The sequence below is a fragment of the Carcharodon carcharias genome, chromosome 3 (genome assembly GCF_017639515.1).
Source record: "Carcharodon carcharias isolate sCarCar2 chromosome 3, sCarCar2.pri, whole genome shotgun sequence".
Classification (NCBI taxonomy): Eukaryota; Metazoa; Chordata; class Chondrichthyes; order Lamniformes; family Lamnidae; genus Carcharodon; species Carcharodon carcharias.
In genome coordinates, this window is record NC_054469.1 from 133,451,447 (window position 1) to 133,475,996 (window position 24,550).

At 46.7% G+C, this 24,550-nt stretch overlaps 1 protein-coding gene across 1 annotated transcript in view; it reads left to right on the forward strand.

Annotated features, from left to right (window-relative positions):
- The window catches only part of LOC121275888 (ATP-dependent translocase ABCB1-like), a 141,166-nt gene that overhangs the window by 32,855 nt on the left and 83,761 nt on the right, over window positions 1–24,550 (forward strand). The window contains exons 10-11 of the mRNA XM_041183682.1: window positions 9,915–10,118; window positions 12,625–12,795. Coding sequence (XP_041039616.1) covers window positions 9,915–10,118; window positions 12,625–12,795 — 375 coding nt within the window. The remainder of the gene's footprint in view (window positions 1–9,914; window positions 10,119–12,624; window positions 12,796–24,550) is intronic.

Consider the following 24,550-nt stretch of genomic DNA (forward strand, 5'->3'; position numbering starts at 1 on the left):
TCCGATGATGCTACATTCAAAAACAGTTCCTCTGACATGTCCTCCTTCTTCCTTAACCGAGGTTTTCCACCCACGGTCGTTGACAGGGCCCTCAACCGTGTCCGGCCCATCTCCCGCGCATCCGCCCTCACTCCTTCTCCTCCCTCCCAGAAACATGATAGGGTCCCCCTTGTCCTCACTTATCACCCCACCAGCCTCCGCATTCAAAGGATCATCCTCCGCCATTTCCGCCAACTCCAGCATGATGCCACTACCAAACACATCTTCCCTTCACCCCCCTTATCGGCATTCCGTAGGGATCGCTCCCTCCGGGACACCCTGGTCCACTCCTCCATCACCCCCTACTCCTCAACACCCTCCTATGGCACAACCCCTTGCCCACACAAAAGATGCAACACATGCCCCTTCACTTCCTCTCTCCTCACCGTCCAAGGACCCAAACACTCCTTTCAAGTGAAGCAGCATTTCACTTGCATTTCCCCCAACTTAGTCTACTGCATTTGTTGCTCCCAATGTGGTCTCCTCTACATTGGAGAGACCAAACGTAAACTGGGCGACCGCTTTGCAGAACACCTGCAGTCTGTCCGCAAGAATGACCCAAACCTCCCTGTCGCTTGCCATTTTAACACTCCACCCTGCTCTCTTGCCCACATGTCTGTCCTTGGCTTGCTGCATTGTTCCAGTGAAGCCCAACGCAAACTGGAGGAACAACACCTCATCTTCCGACTAGGGACTTTACAGCCTTCCGGACTGAATATTGAATTCAACAACTTTAGGTCGTGAGTCCCCTCCCCCATCCCCACCCCCTTTCTGTTTCCCCCCTTTTTTTTTCCCAATAAATTATAAAGATTTTCCTTTTCCCACCTATTTCCATTATATAAAATAAAAAAAAACCCACTAGAGCTATACCTTGAGTGCCCTACCATCCATTCTTAATTAGCACATTCGTTTAGATAATATCACCAACTTTAACTTTAACACCTATGTGTTCTATTGTACTATTGTTGTTGACATCTTTTGATGATCTGCTTCTATCACTGCTTGTTTGTTGCTACAACCACACCAACCCCCTCCACCTCTCTGTCTCTCTATCTCTCCGCCCCCCACACACACACCTTAAACCAGCTTATATTTCAGCTCTTTCCTGGACTCGAACTCAAGTTCTGTCGAAGGGTCATGAGGACTCGAAACGTCAACTCTTTTCTTCTCCGCCGATGCTGCCAGACCTGCTGAGTTTTTCCAGGTAATTCTGTTTTTGTTTTGGATTTCCAGCATCCGCAGTTTTTTTGTTTTTTTCTAACAATCCCAATGTTGGTAGCTTGGAATTCAGGCAAGATGTCCAAAAAGAAATCAAGGGCTACGCTTTTTCAATAACAGCGGCAACACACAGTAAAATTTCAAAATTTGGAACTGTGGCAAATAGTGAGGATGATACTAATCGACTGCAACAGGGCATAGATAAGGCAGCTGGGTGGGCAGACAAGTAACAAATTGAATTTAATACAGAGAAGTGTGAGGTGATACATTTTGGCAGATGGGATAGGGAGAGGTAATATAATCATAATGGCACAGTTCTAAAGAGTATGCAAGGCTCATGTGCATAAATCTTTGAAGGTGCCATGACATATTGAGTGAGTTTCTTAGTAAAGCATATGACATCTTGAGCTTCATAAATAGAGGTATTGAGTACAAAAGCAGGGAAGTTATGCCGAACCTTTATAAAACTCTGTTTAGTCACTAGAATATTGTGTCCAGTTCTGGTCATCATAATTTAGGAAGAATGTGAAGGTCCTTGAGAGGTTGCATAGGAGATTTACCAGAATGGTTCCAGGGATGAGGGAATTTAGCTACAAGGTCATTTTGGAGAAAGGGGGGGGTTGTTCTCCTTGGAGCAAAGGAGATTGAGGGGAGATCTGATAGAGATGTACAAGATTATGACAAGTTAAAATAATATGGACAAAGAAAAGCTGGTCCCATAAGTTGATGGTACAAAAACTAGGGGATACAGATTTAAGGGGGAGAATATTCTCCCCGTCGGGTGGGACGGTCGGAAAAGGCATGGGTGGGCATGGAGCTGATCACTACCCATGATCGGCTGCACGCCGCCGTTTTATATGGGTGGACCAATTAAGGCCTGCCCAGTGTGACACACGCCCGGAAGCGCTCAGCGCTACCCGTGCAGGCAGGGGGAGGAGGGAGAGTCAGGTCCTGCACTATTTTGCGTGCATGCGCGCAAAAGAGTGCAGAAATCTCTCTGAGGCACAAAGCTGCCTCAGGGAAATTATAAAGGTGGAAAAAAAATAAAAATAAAATTGTTCAGACATATCCCTTCATGTGACAGTGTCACATGAGCTGGGACATGTTTATGAATTTTCACAAAAAAATTTATTTAATTAATAAACCCTTCAGGAAACCTCATCCCGCCCGTGGATCAGGCTTCAAGAAAAATGTGAAGGCCGCCTAGGCTCTTTGCCTACCCGCCAACCTTAAGGATGGATGGGCAGCACTGACAATCACTTTAATTAGTTTATTAATAGCCTTAACAGGCCTTTGACAGTTCAGTTGGTGCGCACCCGACTCCATTAGGTGCCCGCCAAACGGAAGATCAGAATGACGTGCGGTGATGTCAGGACGCAAGCCCAACATTACTACGCGTCATTTTACGTGTTGGTGTGCAGGGCCCGCCCCTGCACTCCAAACAGAGGATTCTGCCCCAGGCTTTTGGCAATAGACACAAGAGGGATGCGAGGAAGAAGTTTTTTACACTACGAGAGATAATGACCTTGAACTCATTGCCTATAAGGGTGATGAAAGTGGAGACAATGAACAAAAAGGAAATTGAGTGGCCACTTGAGGGAATTAAACTTGCAAGGCTATAGGGCTATAGGGACAGGGCAGGGGAATAGGACTGTCTAGATCGCTCTACACAGAATCAGCATGGTCTTGATGGACTGAATGGCCCCCTTCTGTGCCATAATGACTCTATGAGCTGAATTTTTAGTTGTCTCCAGAAGTGAAATCGGAGGCAGGTGGGCCGGGAATTTCCTGCCGCTAGCTGACCTTTGCAGGACCTCCATAAGGCCCTGTCTGACAGGAGTGATTGTTTTTAATTTGTCAGATTTCAAAAGTGTTTCACACATGCCTCCGCCTTGAAGTTCCCTCTCTCTCCCTTATCTGCATCTGCAGGCTGCAGCTTCTTCTGTGCAGCAGGTACTCCTTAATTGGGCAGCGAGTGCACCCTTTGGCCAAGAATTGGCATTTTAATCAAAAATCTGGGGTTATAAGTCACACTCATGCTGTGCAGTGTCAGGACCCAGAAATTATCTTTACGTTGGGCTCCGACCACAGAACAAATTCACCACATGACTTTGAATGACTCTAAGGTCAGTTTTTTTTGCCTATCCTGTTTTCTCTGCCACTCTGAGTGTTCCAACTTGGTTGGTCATCCTGCTGGAGGCGTAACCTCCTGACTCTAACCACCCCACCTCTATACTTCTCCCTTTGGTCCCGGCATGAGTATAATTGTGGCACAGTGGCTTCCCACACCAATTTGAAAGTGAATGGACAGTGTGAGAAAGGTAAGTAAAAAAAAAGAATTTAATTAACTGAATGGCTGATTCTTGACCGTTGTTCAGACACACCTTTTACCCATGTCCAAAATTTTAATAACTAATACACTAAAGTATTCAAAAAGCATTTTTGTTAACAACTTTTTCTCTTGGGTTGCTTGCAGCAGTGTCCTGGAGATCAATCTCTGATTCCTGGAGACTTCAGGACAATTCTGAAGTTTTGACAACCTTAGCCACTCTCCTGAGCTGATGATTCTCAATGAAGTACAGCTCCAGAGGTTCAGAAGCTCTGCAATATCTCAGCATGTAATTAATCTTCAATAGAAACTGGTCATTAATGTTTGTGTTTTCAGGCTGGAAAACCAGGGAAAAAATTGACCCATTTCGCAGGGCTGTACCGATGTCCTAATAACACCTGAAAAACATCCAATATCATTTTGGCTTTGGATGACTTTTAGGCACCCAGGGCATCTGTCTAAAACAGACAATAGGTCCCCTTCATATGCTCATGAAAAGTATAATGTTTTGGATCCCTCGAGCAAATTAAACTGCTTTGCATGGAACAGGACAAGCTGGCATGGTTAGATGGTGTAGATGTGGCCTAACAATCAGCCCGTATGAGAAAGGTAAGTAAAAAAAAAAAAGAATTTAATTTGACTTCAGTGGAAATGAAAATTGAGGGAAAGATATAAATTGGGCTGTCAACTTGTTATACCTGTTAATACTTACCCCCCATATGAGTTTGAAGAAGCATCTGGTTTATAATTTGAAGTTCTCCCAGGAATTGTAGTTGAGAATAAGACAAAAGCCATTACCACAATGTTAGAATGATCAAGGGTGTTGTCCTCATAATTTTTTTTCCTTACTTTGAAGGTTTGTGTTGAATATAAATAGTAAGGGTCAAAGTCTTATACAATTTATAGTTTGTCTTTTGTCCTTCTATTTGTTTCAAAAATAATATAATTCAGTATCCAAAAGGAATAATTTATGAATTTTTTAGTTACTTTGATGTTGCTGTATCTTCAGGTCTACATCAATCCATAAGTGGCAGCATAGTTCAAAAGCCAAATCCTGATCTGACTCCAAAGCACTGCTTGGGCTTGATATCATATAAAGTGTAAACTGGTTGGTGTGTGAAGCCTGTTTTGAAAGGCACAGATGTGCAGAGCTCTCTTTTAGTGAGCAGACTGTAGCATTATTCAACTATTGTGAAATATGCTTTGCATTTTTCAGTTACTCATCTGAGAAATGCAATTTAGTATAACCACAACCTTACAGGATATTTTGGTAAAGGTTCTCAAAATATTGGCCCCATTGTTGAGCTGTTTTTAATTAAACAACATACAATGTTAGATTACCTGTGACAAATATCCCAGGATATCGATAAGCAACTATGTTATTGTGGTAATTATAGTTTTGGCAAACATTGGACTGTAGCTTTTAGAATAATCCTGTGTTGTAAGATCACATGATCTTTATAAGCCAATGTATTAACAGTGCGGGGAACCTCTGCAGGAGAATTCTTCTTTAGTCATGGAGTTTGATGCACATGTGTAGTTGCTGCTGCTATCTTGTAAATAAAGTTAAATATTTCCACTAAGAAAAGTTGTCTGGCGATGAAGATAAATCAGATTCGGGGCTGTTCTTCACCCAGTGATTGTAAGTATCTAAGTTTGTGAAAAATTAAAGAAGATATCCTCATCCAAAATGCTACAGTTTGGCAGAATCAATCCCTTTGAGCCAGCCACAGGTGATTGGTCTCAATATATAGAACATCTTGTATTCTTCTTTCAAGCAAACAAAATCATGGCAGAGGAAAAGAGGAGAGCTGAGTATTTATGGGAGCAAGACCTACAGTTTAATTCGAAGCTTGACGGCCCCCAGTGCCACAGTTTCGAAGACTTTCAGTTAATTAATGGACCTCATTAAGGGACATTTTCAACTCAAGCTCTCAGTCACAATGCAGGTGTTCAGGTTCAATTCACGGAATAGAGTCCTGGGGAGACAATTGCTCCCTACGTGGCGAAATTAAAATAACTAACAGAATATTGTGATTTCGGTGAAACTCTGAATGACATGCTCAGAGATTATTTGGTATGTGGCATGCAGGAAGACACTATTCAGTGAAGATTGCTGACTGAAGTGAATCTTGATTTTAAGAAAGTGTTAAAAATAGCGCTGGCGATGGAAAGGAATTCACAAGCAATTCAACTAGCGCAAAATGGTGCTGTTCTCCTAGTTGGACGGGAACAGTCAGCTTAAAGTGGCGCGAAAAGCCAGGACGCCGCCACGAAGCGGGAAACAGCCCCCACTAACCGATAAATGAGAGGAAGCTTAGCAACTAAATCGAAAAATAACTTTAATCGATGTGGAAACAATCAGTCTTCTAGCGATTGGCAATTTTAAAAAGTAGAATGTTATTTTTGCCATAGAAGTAGAAGTAATGAGACAGTGCAAAGTGAGATTTAAACAGGCCTCCAAGCAACAAAAGAAATTCAGTGAAGTCTGTTGTGTAGAAGAGCCAGAAACAACCAATTCTGACACTTATTCATTATTCAACATGAAAGTTGGGAAGACAGAGCCAATATTTGTTACAGTGCAAGTGAATGGAATGGAAGTAGACATGGGTGCTTCTACCACTGTAATTGGAGAACACACTTTCAGTTATTTAGATAAAGGTGATCAACAATTGATTTTGGAACAAACATCTCCCAAGTTGAAAATGTACACAGGCAAAGAAATGCAAGAAAAAGGTCTCACCAGAGCAACTGTTCATTATAGATCAGTTGGCACAGTTATCAGTGATGGTGGTAGAAGGTGAAGGGCCAAGCCTTCTAGGACATCATTGGTTTAAGGTGACTGATCTGAAAACTTCCAGTTGCAAGCAGGTGGACTACCAGAGCTGCTAAAAAAAATGACACCATCTTCATGGATGAACTGATAAAAAATCTAAGGCCTATAGGCCAAGATTTACGTGGACCCAGAAGCAACTCCTCACTTCTTGAAAGCAATACTGGTGCTGTAGCCCTGAGAGAGAAGATTGACACTGAGTTGAATCAGCTAGAGAGCCTGGGTGTCATAAAAGCGGTTCAGTTCTCAGAGTGGGCAACACCCAAAGTCCTTGTCCTTAAACCAGACCAGACTGTCCAGATTTGTGGGGACTGTAAACTAATGGTTTACAGAGCAGCCAAACTGGACAGGTACCCTATTCCCAAGATTGAAGACTTCTATGCCAAGCTAGCAGGAGGGACAACGTATACAAAGCTTGACATGAGTCACATATATCAGCAACTGCAGCTGGATGATGACTCCCGGGAATTCGTGACCATAAATACCCACAAAGTGTTATATCAATATACACGCTTGCCCTTTGGTGTTTCCTCAGCCCGTGCTATTTTTCGGAGGACAATGGCGAGCTTACTACAGGTTGTGGTCTACTGAACGATGTACTGATAACTGGATTCACAGAAAACTAAGCTAGAGGAAGTCCTGAAATTATTTTTACAGGCAGGAGTACGCCTGGAGAAAAAAAAAAGCATTTTCAAGCACATGAAGTCATTTATTTGGGCCATCGGGTGGATGCCCAAGGGTTACCCCCTATTGAAGTGAAGGTTAAAGCAATAGAGAGGCATCTGCACCTAAGAACACCTCTGAACTTAAATCATTTTTAGGGATGATAAATTATTATGGGTGATTTCCACCAAATTTATCCACAGTTCTAGCCCCTTTACATTCACTGCTAGGGAAAAAAACAGCATTGGTTTTAGGAGGCTCCCCAAAAAGAAGCCTTCATGAAGGAAACATCTCTAACGCTCTTCAAATTTATTAGTGCATTATGACCAAACGAAGGAATTGGTACTAACCTGCGATGCGTCCCCCTGTGGAGTGGGAGCAGTACTATTTCACAAAATGGACGATGGTACAGAAAGGCCAAAAGGTTATGTATCAGGACACTTACTACAGCTGAAAAAGGATATTCCCAGATTGAAAAGGAAGGTCTGTCGATTATTTTTGGTGTAAAAAATTTCTACCAATATGTGCACGGGTGACATTTCACGATAGTATCAGACCACAAACCACTTTTGGATGTGTTTAGCGAGGAAAAGACTATGCTTCCTATAGGCTCTGCAAGAATACAAAGATGGGCCCTAGTTTTCACAGCATATGAATACACCTTTGTACATATACCAGGGATTCATATAGCAAAAGGCGATCCCTAAGTCGCCTTCCTTTGCAAGAGAGTGATGAACATGTTCCAATCCAACAGGAGCTCGTATTAGTGATGAATTTTCCACATTCGTCACCAGCCTGTGCCCGGCAAATAAGAAACTGGATGAATCATGATCCAGTCCTGTCTCGAGTGAGAAACCAAATGTTACATGATTGGTCCCAGGAACCAGTCTCTGATGAACTGAAGCCGTTTTTCAATTGAGACACACAACGAGCAGTCAGAATGATATTCTATTATGAGGTGGATGGGGATTAGTTCCTGCACAAGGAAAGGAGCCACTTTTAGTAGAGCTACACAGTGCTCATCCAGGGACTCCTGAATTAAGACGATAGCATGGAGTTATCTTTGGTAGCTGGGGGTGGACAGTGATATTGAAACTGTGGTAAAACACTGTGCAATGTCAACAGCTACAAAAGTTGCCGGTGGCAGCCTCATTGCACCCATAGGAGTGGCCTGGTAGACTCTGGGTGCGATTGCACATTGATTATGTAAGTCCTTTCTTTGGAACCATGGCCAGAATATTTACTTCGTCGGGCGGGGTTTTTTAATTTTAATTTTTATTTCTTAAAATCTTCAGCTCCCTGAGGCAGCTCTGATTCTCAGGGAGTTTTTCCTGTGTGCACCTGCGTGCATGCGTGAACTTGTGTGATCACCCTCCTACCCCTCCCACACAGGCAGTGCTGAGCATTGCAGCGTGTGTTTCATGCTGGACGGGCTTTAATTGGCCTGCCAGTGTGAAATTGCAGTCTGGGCCCAATCGCGGGCAGTAGTCGGCTTCCTGACCACTCCCGCTCATCCCTGCCAAGCCTGCCCAACAAGGGCAAAATTCTGCCTCATGTTTCTGCTGATTATAGATGCTCATTCCAAGTAGTTAGACGTTTATGAGGTAAAGTCGCCAATGTCCGACGCTACTATAGAAAAGCTATGCCAGAGCTTCGCCACCCATGGATTGCCGGAGATAATAGTCTCAGATAGTGGTATTGCATTTATGATCGCTAAATTCTAATGATAAATCAGCCTCTACGGTGTCAACCACGTGAAGACTGCACTGTACCATCCATCATCAAACAGACTAGCGGAAACTTTTAAGGTGGGCATGAAGAAGTTATCAGATGATTTGTTGGAGCCCAAGTTTGCTAGTTTTCTATTTCACTTTGGAATTACCCCCCACACTATGACAGGAGCAACACGTGCGGAATTACTGATGAGGCACCGTCTTCTGACAAGACGAAGCCTAATACTTCTAAATTTGAAGGGGAAGGTGGAGAAAAGTCAAGGGAACCAAAAAGCGACTCATGATTTGCATTGTCATGAATGACAAATTACAGTTGGAGAAGCAGTGCATGTAAAGAATTTTGTAGAGTGTAAAGTGGAAGACCAAAGTGGTTACCTGGTAAAGTAAGCTCTGTAACCAGACCATTGTCATACAACGTGAAAGTGGAGGGCCAGATCACCCATAAGCATGCGGATCATTTATGAAAAAAGGAGATACCCCAACAAAATGATGTTCCACCTGTAACCATTACTGATGAAGTTGCTGAACCAAGGACAGATATGCCTGTGTCTCTGTTGGAGTGGAAGACACTGACGTGTATGTGTCTAATGAGGTACCTGATGTTAATGTGGTTCCAGAAAATGTGGTCCCTTCAAAAGAATCTGAAGTCGTGGAGCTATGATGTTCCACATGGATCAGGAAACCACCTGAAAGACAACTTATAATTTCATGACCTGTGTAAATATTGTAATGTCATGATATAAATATCATTGCAGATACAAAATGTATAGAAAAATTAAAGGGGGAGGAATGTAGTACTTATAGTTTTTGGAAATGTAGGACTGTAGCTTTAAGAATAATCCTGTGTTGTAAGACCACATGATCCATGTGAACCAACGTATTAGCAATGCAGGGAACCTCTAGAGGAGAGTTTTTCTTTAGTTATAGATTTTGATGCAAACTTGTAGTTGCTGCTGCTGTCTTGTAAATAAAGTTAAATGTTTCCACTAAGAAAAGTTGTCTGAAGTCAACTTTATTACAGTTATAGGTATATGTAATCTGCTTTATATTATGATACAGAGAAAAAAATAATTTTGTGCAATATTTTTTCTGCTACCAGATTACAGTTGATGGCCATGATATACAGTCACTAAATATCAGGCATTTTCGAAAGTTCATTGGTGTGGTCAGCCAAGAGCCTGTACTTTTTGCTACAACAATTGTTGAAAACATACGATTTGGACGTGAAGATGTTACGGATACAGAAATTGAGACAGCTACTAAAGAAGCAAACGCTTATGATTTTATTATGAAACTTCCTGATGTAAGTGAGATGCTGCAACCTTCAAAGGGATGTTCTCTGCATCAAAACATATTTGATAAAACTTTTATTGTTCTGTGCTTATGATGTAATTGCACAAGATAGAAGAAAATTAATCACTGCTTCATTGTATGTGGAAAAACAGTAATGGCAATGATGATAAAAATGTTTGCCGATTACTTTTTCTCAAAGGCTATAATATAACAGTTTACAATATAACCTATGACAAAATCCTTATTTGAAACTGTAAATAGAAGAGCAATTTGATCAACAGGAATTTTTTCCCACAGGTGACAGTCATAGGCTAGAACCTTCTTCCCTGCAGGAAATGAAGGAGAGGAGCAGGCCAGGGAATTTGGCAGGCTAGCGTCGGGTCCGATACCCAATGCCTTTCCGCCTCCACTGGAAGCAGGTTCTGGGCGGGAACGCCCATGGTTGACCTTCCTGACCCATCTTCACATGAGTCCCTTAAGTGGCCAATTAGCAAGCACTTAAAGGCCTCTTCCTGTCTCTACTGCAATCTTCCCAGCTCCAGACATGCCTGCCATCAGTCAGCCTGCATGACTGGTAAAACTGTGCGGGCTGCATGTGGGCTGAGGGGACGGGGACGGGGGACGGGGTAGGGTGGGTCTCTCGATCTGCCCTAATCTGTGCGTGATCAAAGGCATGGACATGGGGGTGGCTACTGAAACTGTCCTTGTTGCTGACCCCTATGGCTCCCCTCTCCCCATGATCACCACCCCTCGAGAACTCCTCTCTGCACCCTGCCCCCCCCCGTCAGCACTTACTTTTTTCCTGGTTTGCTGTGCGATTCTAGGACTCCAGGGGGTGTTGTTCCAACAGCAGCCATGATCTCTGAAAGTGAGCGGAGCCTCGTGTTGGATAGGCATAGGTGCTGCCTGGGAGTGAAATGAGTGGGTGGGTGGAGATGCAGCTCAGCTCAGATGGACAACTGAAAGAGAACCCCAGCAGGCTTCATGAAAGGGAAATCATGCCTGACAAATTTATTAGAATTCTTTGGGGAGGTAACAAGCAGCATAGATAAAGGGGAACCAGTAGATGTAATATATTTGGATTTCCAAAAGGCATTTGATAAGGTACCACACATAAGGCTACATAATAAGATAAGAACTCATGAGGGTAGTATATTAGCATGGAAAGTGGATTGGCTAACTAAAAGGCGGCAAATGGTTGGGATAAGGGGAACATTTTCAGGATGACAATCTGTAACTAGTGGAATGCCACAGGCATCAGTGCTGGGCCACATCTATTACAATATATATTAATAACTTGGATGAGGGAAGTGAATGTAATGTCACCAAGTTTGCAGATGACGCAAAAATAGGTGGGAAGGCAAGCAGTGAGGATGACACAAAGAGTCTGCAGAGGGATATAGACAGGTAAAGTGAGTGGGCAAAACTTGGCAGATGGAATATAATGTGAGAAAATGTGAAGTTATGCATTTTGGTAGGAAGAATAGAGGAGCTGAATATTATTTAAATGGAGAAAGGCTGAAGAAAGTTGCAGCACAGAGGGACTTGGAGGTCCTTGTGCATTAATCCCAAAAAGCTAGCTTACAAGTTCAGCAGGTAGTAGGAAAGGCAAATGGAATGTTGGCCTTCATTTCAAAGGGAATGGAGCAGAAAAATATAATGCTAAAACTATACAAGGCACTAGTTAGACCACACCTAGAATACTGTGAACAGTTTTGGTCCCCTTATTTAACGGTAAATCCCAACTTCTGCTTGTCCAGATGTGCTCTGGGATGGCGTGTTTTCCCACCGGCTTAACTGTAAATCTGGTGTGGGGGGACAATTCTGGTCGAGCTTTACTTTGCATCCCATTGGTGGGATGCAAATTGGGTTCATGCCGGCCTCCAGCGAGATTTGTGTTCCGCCATGGCCGACGCCATCAGGTGATCCCGCTACGCTTTCACGCTGGCGTGAAACCGATTTCTGTCCCTCACACCAGATTCAACCCCCACCGCCAACCATGACTCCCAACATCAACAGGACCAGACAATTCCACCCTTGGTATCAGAAACAAATTGCCTGGGCAAATATGGAGGTGGATGATGTGACCAATGTCAGAAATGAACAGGACAGATATTAGCTAAAGAAAGGCTTTAAAGGGTCTGTGAGACAGAGAGAAAAAAAAGAAAGAATGAGACATGCTGAAACATTTTTCTTTCCCTTTCTTCTCTTCCTTGTCTCCACCAGCACCATTCAAGGCACCACAAGGCCAACAGGGTCCCTCCCAGTTGGGGAATGCCTGGCCTCTGCTTAACACAACCACTGCAACAATGTAACCAAGTTGAGGAACTTAGTGCTGGGTACTTTGTGCTTAACTCCCATGCAATCATCCACTGCGATGCATAATTCTTTTCTTACTGTGGCATCTAAATGACACTGCTATCCTTAAAAGGGTTAACTGTATGAAACAAAGATTTGTAATTAAGTGTCTGTACAGTGACTAATTTATATGATCTATACTTCGTGTTTCATTGCAGAAATTCAACACCCTTGTTGGGCAGAGAGGTACACAACTGAGTGGAGGACAGAAACAGAGGATTGCAATTGCCCGGGCTCTCGTGCGTAACCCTAAGATTCTCCTGTTAGATGAAGCCACTTCTGCCCTTGACACAGAGAGTGAAGCTCTGGTTCAAGCAGCATTGGATAAGGTACATGTAGATTTTAGTTACCAAACACATTAATTGTACCAATTAAAGAAAAGTCATCATACATTTGTGGAACATGTGCTAATTAATATTTGTCCTGGGACATGTAGTTGTAGGAAATGCCTAATGTCATTTGGGAAACAAATGAGCAATTAGCACAAGAACTCAATTACTTTCAAACATAGGGTGGAATTGTCCGTCCCCACTGGCATCGTGCGTGTTCAGTGGTGTGAGCAGACAATATGGTGAGAAGGCCAAGAATCGGTTTCACAAAGTCGTGAAATCAGTTTGCGATCATCCTGTCGATGATGGACTGCGTTTCCCACCATCGGACATTGGGAATTTCATTGTAATACATCAGCATATCATTATAAGGCTAGCCCGCTGGAATTATCCCCCCCGGCCACTGGATCGTTTGCCTGGGTGATGCCCAAGATGTTTCACAGCAACAAAGTAAAGACGTGCACTTGGTGGACTGCATTTTGAGGGGAACTTGGAGGTGAGTGCACAGTAACGTTGCAGAATGCTCGCAAGATAGGCATGTTGGACTTCAAGGCTGAGATGCATTGTTGGTGTGGGGGGGGGGTCAAAGGCTGCCCTGCGGTTGAGGCGACTTTGGGGTGGGGGTGGCAAAGGCTGCTCTGTGGTTGAAGATCGCGCACAAGCATGTGGGGAGGATGGTGCTAGAGTGGACGATGGAAGTGGCCACGCATTAGGGACTCCTTGTATAAAGTGACCATTCTTTTGCAGCTGAGACAGTTCAGGCGCAGCCACATTGATATAATTGGAACCGGGTCTCTAGGTTAGCTGCCCACTCAAGTTACGCACAAGCATCAAAGTGCCACCAAGTGCTCCAGAGCTTTTCACCCATCGGATACAGACTGCAACCTAATGAGCATTTTAGTGGACTGCAGAACAGTTAGGTGACTGGGCACGTTGTACAATCTCCTTGCTAAAGTTGGATGTGGAGCAGTCACTGGTGGTGATGCTCACAGCCCCTTGCAAAGTCATTACCCTGGTTTGGACCAGTCTCCCCCATGGTCCAAGCTAACAGTGCAGCCTTGCAGTGCAGGTTAGGTGAATGCCTGCACCTGAGCTGAGAGCACAGCTTGCAGTCCTGTGGACAAAGCTGTGCCAATCGGATCAGCTGGAGTGGGGCGGAGGAAGGTGGGGTTTCAGCAGCCATGCAGCTCACTAATCTCTGGTCATCCAGGTGGTGGCCAGCACTCTTCAGGAAGTATTAAGGGGCCTTCAGACTTAACCAAGGGAGATCCTTAGTATACCCAGGCTAACCCATGCATCTCTGTCTTTCAGCCTGCAGGAGGAGTACATCAGGATCATAGAGCCTGGTGAACTTGCTGTATGCCTTGTGGCATACAGAGAGTGAAAGTAATGGAGAAGAGAGCAACTGAGGCACCTGGCTGCACAGAGGGAGGAGCAGCAACCTCTGGAAGAAGGGGCAGCTGGGGCTCCCGCACATGCCACTGAAGAGCCCACAGCGAGCCATCGCTGGTTGGCATCTAGCTAGACCCAGGGTCCATAGACACCGCTTTTCATTCCTGCAGATGTTCGAAGACCAGTGTCGCTGAAGATTGTGCATGTCTGGTGAACTGGCCGCTCACATCTGCCAGCTACTGCAGGATTTGGCGCCAGGTGGACATGAAGGGCATCCACTGCCAGTGGCTGTGAAAGTGACAGCGGAGCTCAATTTCTACACCAGTTGCTTCTTTCAGGGCTCCACAAGTGACCTCTGTGGGATATCACAAGCCTCCGCCCACAAACGCATCCATGAGATCACAGATGCCATCTTCACGAGAGCATACAATTTTGTACGTTTCCCTCAGGACCGGGACAGCCAGTATGCAAGAGCGATTGGATTTGCCAAGAATCTGGGTTTCCCACAGGTGCAAGGTGCCATCAACTGCACTCACGTGACACTCAGATCTCCATCACAGGACATGGTCAACTATGTCAACCTCAAGGGATTCCATTCGTTGAATGTGCAGCTGGTGAATGATCACCATAAATATATCCTGCAGGTTTGCGCATGGTTTCCAGGGAGTGTGCTTGACTCCTACATCCTCAGTTGGTCACAGATCCCTGATGTCTTTCAGGCTCCACAGAGGTTGCATGGATGGCTCCTTGGGGACAAGGACTTCCCGCAGAAGATGTGGCTGATAACACCCATGTGGCGGCCTCAGACTGCAGTCGAGCGAAGGTATAATAGGGCTCATGCTGCAATTCGCAACTTGATGGAGCAGACCATTGGGATGCTGAAAATGAGGTTCCATTGCCTGGACCGGTCTGGTGCCGGCCTGCAATATATTCCACAGAGGGTGTCACATATCGTCATCTGCTGCGCACCTTACAATCTGACGCTGCAACTGGGAAAGGAGATGGCTGAGGAGGAGATGCAGGAGCTGGAGGTCTCCTCTGATGCAGAGGACATCAATGGTGATGAGAGTCAGGAGGTCCTCGAAGGTGATGATGATGGGGATGAGGCCCTCGCACTGTCTAAACAAGGCAGACATGCTCAGGAGGCTCTCATAGCAGCTAGATTTGTGGAGTATGATGACAATATGCATTGAGGCGATGCCATGAGACCTTTAAAGCGTTTGAGAATGTCTGACCCTTATCTGTCTGAGGGCAGCTTGCTTGTGCTCTGTGATCAGGGTCATATCATAGAAATGCAGCCATGAATCTTTAGAAGCACCTGATTCTTTGTCTGCCTTCAGCACCTGACCCCTTCAGGAGCACAGCATCGCTGGCCACAGCTACTGAAGAGATGGGAGCCAGCCCTACCTTAAAGGTGCTGAGAGCACAGAGAATGATGGAACTCTGAGACACCTGCCCACGACATTCTGGCAGCAATGACAAGCACCGTCAAAGTGCAGGCATCAGTAATGTCTCCAGGGAGCGTGTGGCCGGACCATCACTTTGGTCTGAAGGCTGCACAAAGCACAGGGAAGAGGCCCTGGACCGAGACACCTGCCTTTAACTTGTGTAGAAAGGTTTCACATCTGAGTGACAAGACCATTACTCATAGAACAAGGAGCCATAGTCAGGGAGATATTCTTGGGAGTTTATTGACAATAGTGAACATTATGTGCAAGTGATTAACATCCTTGCCCAGACTGTGACACTACATCTTCTTAACCTTCCCAACCCTGCCGCTATGTCTTGCTGCTCCCCAGACATCAACAGCGAAGGTGGAGGCAGCCTGCTGACTGTTATGCTCTGCCTGTGATGACCTTGGTTGGCATCCTCTGGAGGGCCGAGACCTGGAGGACCCCAGCCTGCTATCAAGGTCCTGCTGTGTGGCAGTGGCACCCTCCTTGGCCTGTGGAGCTAGAGCTGCTTAGGTCACAGGAAGAGGGGATTCGGATGGGCCGGACACTCTGAGTCACCTGGATGGATGGCCCCACCGGGTACACCTGCTGATCTTCCTCCATATGCAGGTCCAAGGGCCCCTGGCTGACCCCTTACACAGAAGGGGTAGCTGGAGTGTGATAGGACTGCCCTGCACCACTCTCGTGGTTGGCAACTATGGCTTCAGCGATGGAGTTGAGCCCGTGCAACAGTGCAGGAGTGGCATCCTGGACCAAGGTCTCCATGGCAGCCGCCATCCTACCAATGTTGACCTTGGTGGGTTGGCATGCTGGCGCTATCATCTCAGCCTGAAGGCGGACAGATTCCTCCACCGTGCCTTGCAATCTGAGGAATGCAATGGACATCTCTTACTGATTTTCCTGAGCTTGCCCTTGCAGCTCAGTAACTATGACATGACCGAGTCCATAGGCTCGTCCCCTGACTCGGACTCAGCAACGTTCTGGCCTCCAGCAGTCCTCCAAATGCCAGGGACCTGGAAATTCCCTGCCACCACCTGCTGTGGATCAGAAAGTGCGATGTGCTCACCAGATTGTGATCCCGAGGCTACTCTAAAGCTAGGTCCCACCGAGGTGTGTGTCTCTGCGTTGGTGGAGGGTGTGAGTGAGCTGTGATGGGACTTCAAGGAGGGTGCTTTCAGATTACTCTTCAGAGGTTTCTTCGGGGCTTGATTGGAGGTCCTGGGTCATGGACTCTGTTGGCTGTTTGGCTGATGTGCCTGTGAAAACAAGGAGAAATAATTAGTGCATGGCAGTGGCCTTTGAAAAAAGACCCATCACGCATGGCATGGTTGTCTGATGGATGTTGCACTGCTTGATCCTCACTTGGTAGAGCACCACCAACTTCACCATCAGCACAGGACTGGACAGCTGGATGGTTCTGTTTTCAAAGTCCGTGTGTACCTTGATTTTAGGCACTCCTCCACCTGTCTGCAACCTCTTCTTGCTGCGTGCTATTTGTCCTGCATGAATAGAGATGGAGAGACTGTAAGCACGATGCCTGCCAGGCCAGATGACAAGTATGCCTGGCATGTGTGGGTGGTGAGTGGTCCCATGGATAGTATGAGGAATATGAAGGTGTATTTGAAAGAGTGATTGGTGATGTCCCTTTGAAATGGCAGTGAGTGAGGGTCCTGTGGATGTGTTATGTGCTTGTGAGCTTGTGAGTTGAGAGTAACGAGAAAAGTGACTTACCCTAGCGGAATGGAGGAGATCATTCATCCTTTTGCAGCACTGGGTGGCTGTCCTCTTTTGCAGGGCATTGTGCTGACCACTGCTGCCACCACGTCCCAAGTCGGATTTGTGACGTTACTGTCCTTCGGCCAGAGCGAGGGTAAAAGACATCATAGTGAGCCTCCACTGTGTCCAAAAGGCACTCAAGGGACGCATCATTGAACCTGGGAGCTGCATTCTTTTTGCCTTTCAAGGCCATATCTTATTTGCAGCAGTTGTGAGCTAGAAGCACTGAGAGGTGTACACGTGGCTGCACTTTAAATATGGAGCTCGGCGTGATGAAGCGGCAAGATGATGGCATGGTGGGTGAATGAGAGCTTGCCCGCCATAGAAACGGCTTGTTTCCCGGGAATGTATAATTAATGTGGCGGGTCTGGGATGATACAGCATGAAAAGCTGCCATTGTGGCTAGTGGCTAAAATGCCATTTTAACCACCCGCTACTGCATTTAATGCAAATCTGGGATGATTCTGCTCATAGTGAAAATTTAAGAACATATTTTTTTAAAAAGCAGAAAATGACCAATTGATCATTCGAGCCTGCCCTGCCTGGCATTGTGTAACTTCCATAAACCATTTCCTCCGTTTCCTTCCTGTTTTGACACAGCAGTTGGTAAAGGTTGAGTTATTTAAAATCCCAGAGGGAAACTTTAAACAACTGTCATAACCTATATTTCCAATTGGAATGTTTGAGATGCAACTCTGAATTCAGGATTAAATCAGCAAGCCTCCAGAGGTGTTTTATATAAATTAAATTAAAGATTTATTAATTTTAACCTCAAATTTAAACAAATTACCACCATAATAGCTTTAAAACAAATCCCCAAATTAATCATCCCCAGATAATCTTCCCCAAGGCAACAATGACCCATAGACCTAAACAGACATCAGGCAAAGCACATTTTATCTTATGAATTCAAAATGAGGTTCCTTTCAATTTGTTTCCTTTGCAGACAGTTATAGGCTTACAGGCTGCTTAGATCTCACATTCCTCTGACTTCCACACACAAAACTTGTTTTTTGTATATACCCAGCCTTCCCTTTTAATGTAAATTTTCATTGTATCACCTGGCCCTTTGAACTCCACTTCTTCTAACAATAGAACTCCTTTCATAGTACCAATTTTATCAATATATAAGCATATTACTTGGTGTCTCTTAGCTAGGTGCAATATTTGACCCCCAGTCTTTGAATGGTTTATTCAAAAAATACAAATGTACTCTTTACCTCACTGTTAACATTTCAAAACTACTATACATCAAAGCACCAAGGCTAGCTGGCTTTAATCCAGTTAACACATGCACATTCTCAACCACAGACACAGACCCTACTACAAGTCCAGTTTAGAATAATTTTCAGTAACATTATATACATTAATATCTCTTCATGAAACTCCCTTCAATTCAGCATCATGCAATCATCTGGGAAAGGCAAAAAAGTGCAGATTTCGTGTTTTGTTGAGGTTTCGTTCACTCTTTTGGAAAAATTACTGCAATCAAGATACCTTCTATGAGTATACACCCCTTGTGTTTTTATTTGCTTTTAGGCTGTGGGTGATGTTGAAAAGGATGTATTTATTATTTACTGGTTATGCTGAAGGTCTTGTGGCGCAATGGGTAGTGTCCCTATTGCTGAGCCAGAAGCTTCAGATTGAGTCCCACTACAGGACTTGATGACAACAGAAGGTGTGTTCATAATGCTCCCAAAAAGATTGATTTTCAACTTGCAAATGCTCCCAACATGCCTATGGAAGGCAGTAAGAGTGAGAGAGTCAGCCATGCTTCATGTGGCACCCCTCAAACTATAGCCTCTGGCTTCAGGCTAGCGATTTTTTCCAGGAAAGACAAGCTGCAGAAAACAGATATAAGCATGTGCTTTGTCTGCCTCATGCATCTCTAGATGTAAGGAGTCTGCTAAGTTGAAGTCTACTCTGAGAATCAAGTGCATTAAGGGTTGAATTTTCAAGAAGTAGGGTTGAGGGGGGGGGTCTCTTAAACGTCTGCCATAATCGTGGAAACCCTAGGGAAATCGTCTACACACAATGGGTGGAACTTTCCAAGCCCACTGGTGGCAGGCGTGATATGTGGCGTGCGTGGAAAATATGGCGTGACCTGCTTCATGACGGTGTGAAGGCAGATCACGATCTTCTGCTCAGCACGTCAAAGGCGGACAGCGTTTCCTGTCCTCGGCTGGCGCAGAGCTAATTGTAATACATCAGCATATAAGTAAAAGGCCTTCCCGCCAGGCTCTTGGTGCCCCACTGTATCGTCCATTCATGTCGGTGGGAAAGCACGCCGACGTCCTTCACAACAGCACACAGGCAACGTGCACTTGGCGGCCTTCATTTTGGGGGAAATGAGTTAAGTGAGCAGCAGCGTTCACCACAGCTCGCCTGTGGTTTAAGGCCTCAGGGGCATCAGTGGGGCGGGGGCAATTGATGCCTGGCCCCGGAGGCGATGAGCGGGGGTGTCTGGGGCAAGTGCTGGCCAGCCTAAGAGGCGACTGCTGAGGGGGCGGGGCAGGAGGAGTGCCTGGGGACAAGTGCTGGCCAGCCTCGGAGGTGACCGTTGTTGGTGGGGTAGGGGTTCACGTGCTGCCCTGGCGCTGCATCCCATGCACAGGCAATCTAGGTGGGGGTCAGGGTAAGCGAAGCAAGTGGCTATGCATTAGGGACACCTGTATAAACTTTTGCAACTAAGACAGATCAGGCACAGCCACAGTGATATGATTGGGGTCGGGCTCCTTGCCTGCTCGCCCATGCAAGCAACACGGAGGCACCAAAGGGCCACCAAGTGCTCCATACCTCAATGTGCTCCACACCACCCCCTCCCCGCCACTCCCCAAGCACAGACTTCGAGTCTGCCACTACTTTATTGGACCTTGGAGCAGTTGGACTGCACATGTTGTACAATCTTCTCCCCAACGCTGACCATATAGCAGTCACTGCTGAAGGTTTCTCATCCTCTTGCAATCTCAGCATCCGGTTTGGAACAGTGTCCCCCGTGTCGCAGGTTGACAGGGCAACCATGCAGTGCGCTCATCTCTGGCCATCCGAGAGGTGGCCAGCATTCTCTGGGAAACATTAAGGGTGGTCACACATGGCCAAGAAAGGTGCTAAGTACAGCCATGATAACCATGTCTCTCTCTCTTTCATGCTGCAGGAGGACCACATCAGGATCATAGATCCTGGTGACCTAGCTGTTTGCCTGATGGCCTACAGAGACCGTAGAAGATGGAGGAGAGAGCGACTGAGGCTCCTGGCTGTGTAAAGGCAGGAGCAGCAACCTCATGAAGAAGGGGCAGCAGGGGCTCCCACACACACTGCCCAGGAGCGACAGTGAGCCGTGGCTTGTCAGTGCCTAACAACACCCAGGGTCTATAGACTGCCATTCCTGTAGATGGCTGAGAACTAGTGTCGCTGACAACTGTGCATGTTTAGGGAGCTGGAGGCTCACATCTGCCACTTACTGCAGGACTTGGTGTCAAGGGGACATGGAGGGCATCCACTGCCAGTGGCTGTGAAAGTGACCACAGTGCTCAATTTCTATGCCAGGGACTCCTTTTAGGGCTCCACAGGTGACCCCTGTGGGATTTCACAATCCACTACCTACAAATGCATCCATGAGGTCACGGATGCCATCTTCTCCATGGCACACAACTTTGTGCATTTCACTCAGGACCGGGACAGCCAGGATGCAAGGGCCATTGGATTCGCCCTGAACTCGGGATTCCCACAGGTACAGGATGCGATTGACTGCACTCATGTGGCCCTCAGATCTCAGTCGCTATACTCAGTGGACTTCATCAACCGCAAGGGCTTCCATTCACTGAATGCGACCAACAGAAATGCATCCTGCAGGTGTGTGCACGGTTTCCATGGAATGTGCACGACACCTACATCCTGATTCGTTCGCAGATCACTGTAGTCTTCCAGGGTCCACAGAGCCTGCAGGGTTGACTCTTCTGAGACAAACAAGGGCTACCCACAGATACTTTGGCTGATGACACCCATGCGGTGGCCTCAGACTGCAGCAGAGCGACACTATGATGAGATTCATGCAGTAGCTCGCAACTTAGTGGAGCAGACTATCAGGATGCTGAAGATGTGGTTCCGATGCCTGGACCGGTCTGGTGGAGCCCGGCAATAGAGTCCGCAGAGGGTGTCACGCGTTGTCATCGTCTATTGCACCCTTTACAACCTGGCGCTGCAATGGGGAGAGGAGCTGGCTGAGGAGCAGATGGAGGAGCTTACGTCTCCTCTGATGAGGAGGATGCCGAAGGGGATGACGGTGAGGGGGTCCTCGGTGGTGACGATGACCGGGATGAGGCTCTCGCACTGGCTAGATGAGGCAGGCACACTTGAGAGGCCCTCATAGCTGCCAGATTTGTGGAGGTTGATGATGACATGCAGTGAGGAGACACCATAGATCCTCACATTGCAGTTGTGAACGTTTGACCCCAGTCTGGCTTATGGCAGCTCCAATACTCTCTGTCAGAATGCTCCTGTCATGGAGATGCAGTGGAGGCCCTAATAGTCTTTTGATGGCAAGAGGATGATGACAACATGCAGTGAGGACACTCTGTAGATCTTCACATAGCCTCTGAGGATATCTAACGTCTGCCTGGCCGAGGGCAGCTTACTTGCGCTCCGTGATCAGGGCCATCTCAGAGATGCAGCCATGAAACTTTGGATGCTTCTGATGTTGTGTCCTCCTTTAGCACCTCAGCCCTTCAGGAGCTGGTGCACAGCATCACTGGTCGTAGATGGTGGTGTGATGGGGGCCAATCCCATCTTAAAGGTGCTGAGAGCACACAGAGAGAATGAGAGAACTCTGTGGAGCCTGCCCATTACATTCTGGCAGCATTGACCAGCACTGCTGAGGTGCAGGCATCAGTAATGTTTCCAGGGAGTGGGAAACTGGACCATCACTGTGGTCTGAAGGTTGAACAGGGCACAGGGAAGAGGCCCTGGACTGAGACAACTGCCTTTTATCTTGTGCAGAAAGGTTTTACGTCTGAGTGACAAGAACACTGCTCATCAGAACAAGGAACCACAGGCTGGGTGACATTCTTAGGAGTTTATTGACAATAGTGAACATTATGTACAAGTGATTAACACCCATGCCCAGGCTGTGCAATCACTTTTACCTAACTTTCCTAACCCTGCAACTACGTCTTGATGCTCCTCAGATATCCACAGCGGAGTTGGAGGCAGCCTGCTGACTCTGACACCCTGTCTGTGATGAATTTGGCAGGCATCCTCTGGAGAGCAAAGACTTTAAGGACCTCGGCCTGCTTTCTGGGTATTGCTGTATGGCAGTGGCACCCACTTCAGCCTATGAAGCTGGAGCTGCGGAAGTCACAGGAAGATGTGATTTGGATGGGTTGGTCACTCCCATATCCACCTGGGTGAATGGTCCTAGACTGTGCACCTGATGCTCCTCCTCCCTATGGGTGCCCGAGGGCCCCGGCTGACTCCGTGAGCAGAAGGGGTAACTGGAGTGAGATCGAGCTGCCCAGCACTCCTCTCACGTACACTGTGTTGGAGGCTAACTATGGCATCAGCAGCAGAGTTAAGTCCATGCAGGACTAACATTCTGGACCAAGGTCTCCATGGTGGCCGCCATCCTGCCAGTGTTGACCTTGGTGCGTTACAATGCCGGCACTATCACCTCAGCCTGAAGACGGACGGACTCCTCCATTGTGCCTTTGCAATCTGAGAAGTGCAGCGGACATCCCTTCCTGATGTTCCCTAATTGCCTTCGCAGCTCCAGTAACTGTGCCATAACTGAGTCCAGAGACTCGTCATCTGACTCGGTCTACAGCAGTCCTCCGAGTGCCAGGGACCTGCAAAGTCCCTGCCTCCACCTGCTGTGGATCAGACGGTGTGATGTGCTCACCACATTGTGATCCTGAAGCTACTCTAAAGCTAGGTCCTACTGAGGTGTATGTCTTTGCGCTGGTGCGGGATATGAATGAGCACGGTGACGGGGTTTCATGGAGGATGCCTTCATATTCCTTTTCAGAGGTTTCTTCGGAGCTTGATTGGAGGTCCTGGGTCATGGACTCTGTTGGCTGTTTGGCAGATGTGCCTGCAAAAGCAAGGGGGGTTAATTAGTGTATGGCAGTGGCCTGTGAAAGAGGACACATCACATACGGCATGGTTGTCTGATAGGTGTTGCACTGCTCGATGCTCACTTAGTAGAGCAGCGACAACCTCACCCTCAGCACAGGACCAGTACCAGTCATCGCCGCCCAGCTGGATGACTCTGTTTTCGAATTCTGTCAGAACTTTGATCTCTGGCATCCCTCCCGTTGTCTGTGACCTTTCCCTCCTGTTGTGTGCCAGTTTGTCCTGCATGGATAGAGATGGGGAGAGTGCATCAGGACACCAGCCAGGCCAGATGGTAAGTAAGCCTTGCCTGTGTGGGTGGTGAGTGGACCCATGGACGGGATGAGGACAATGACAGTGTGTGTGAAAGAGTAAATGGTGATATCCCTTGCACTGGCAGTGAGTGAGGGTCCTGTGGATATGTGATGGGTTTGAGAGTGTGTGTCAGTTGGGAGTGATGGAAAGAGTGACTTCCCCTGGTGGAGTGGAGGAGATCATTCATCCTTTTGTGGCACTGGGTGGCTGCCCTACTCTGCAGGGCGTTTGTGCTGACCACTGCTGTCACCGTACACCCCAAGCCATGTTGGTGACTTTGCTGCCCATCCTGCAGCCAGAGCAGGGTAGAGCACATCCCAGTAGGTCTCCACGGCATCCAGCAGTCGCTCAAGGGATCCGCCATTGAAGTGGGGGGCTGCAGTCTTTTTGCCTTTGCTACCCATGTCTCCTGGGCAGCAGTGGTGAACTAGTGGCGATGGGCCATTCGCTGGCGGTTGCTCTTTAAATATAGCGGGTGAATGAAAGCCCACTCAGCATGGAAATGGCGTGTTTCGTGGCAGTGAATAAATAATGAGGCAGGCTTGGGACGATATGGCGTGAAAACCTGCCATTTTCGTCGGCGGGTAGGACTCGCTACCGCTACCGCACTTGGTGCAATTCTGGGAAAATTCCGCCCAATGTGTGCTCTTTCTTTCACAAGTTGGTTTTCATATCAAAGCATAAAATCTTGCATGAGTAACTCTGTTAACTCT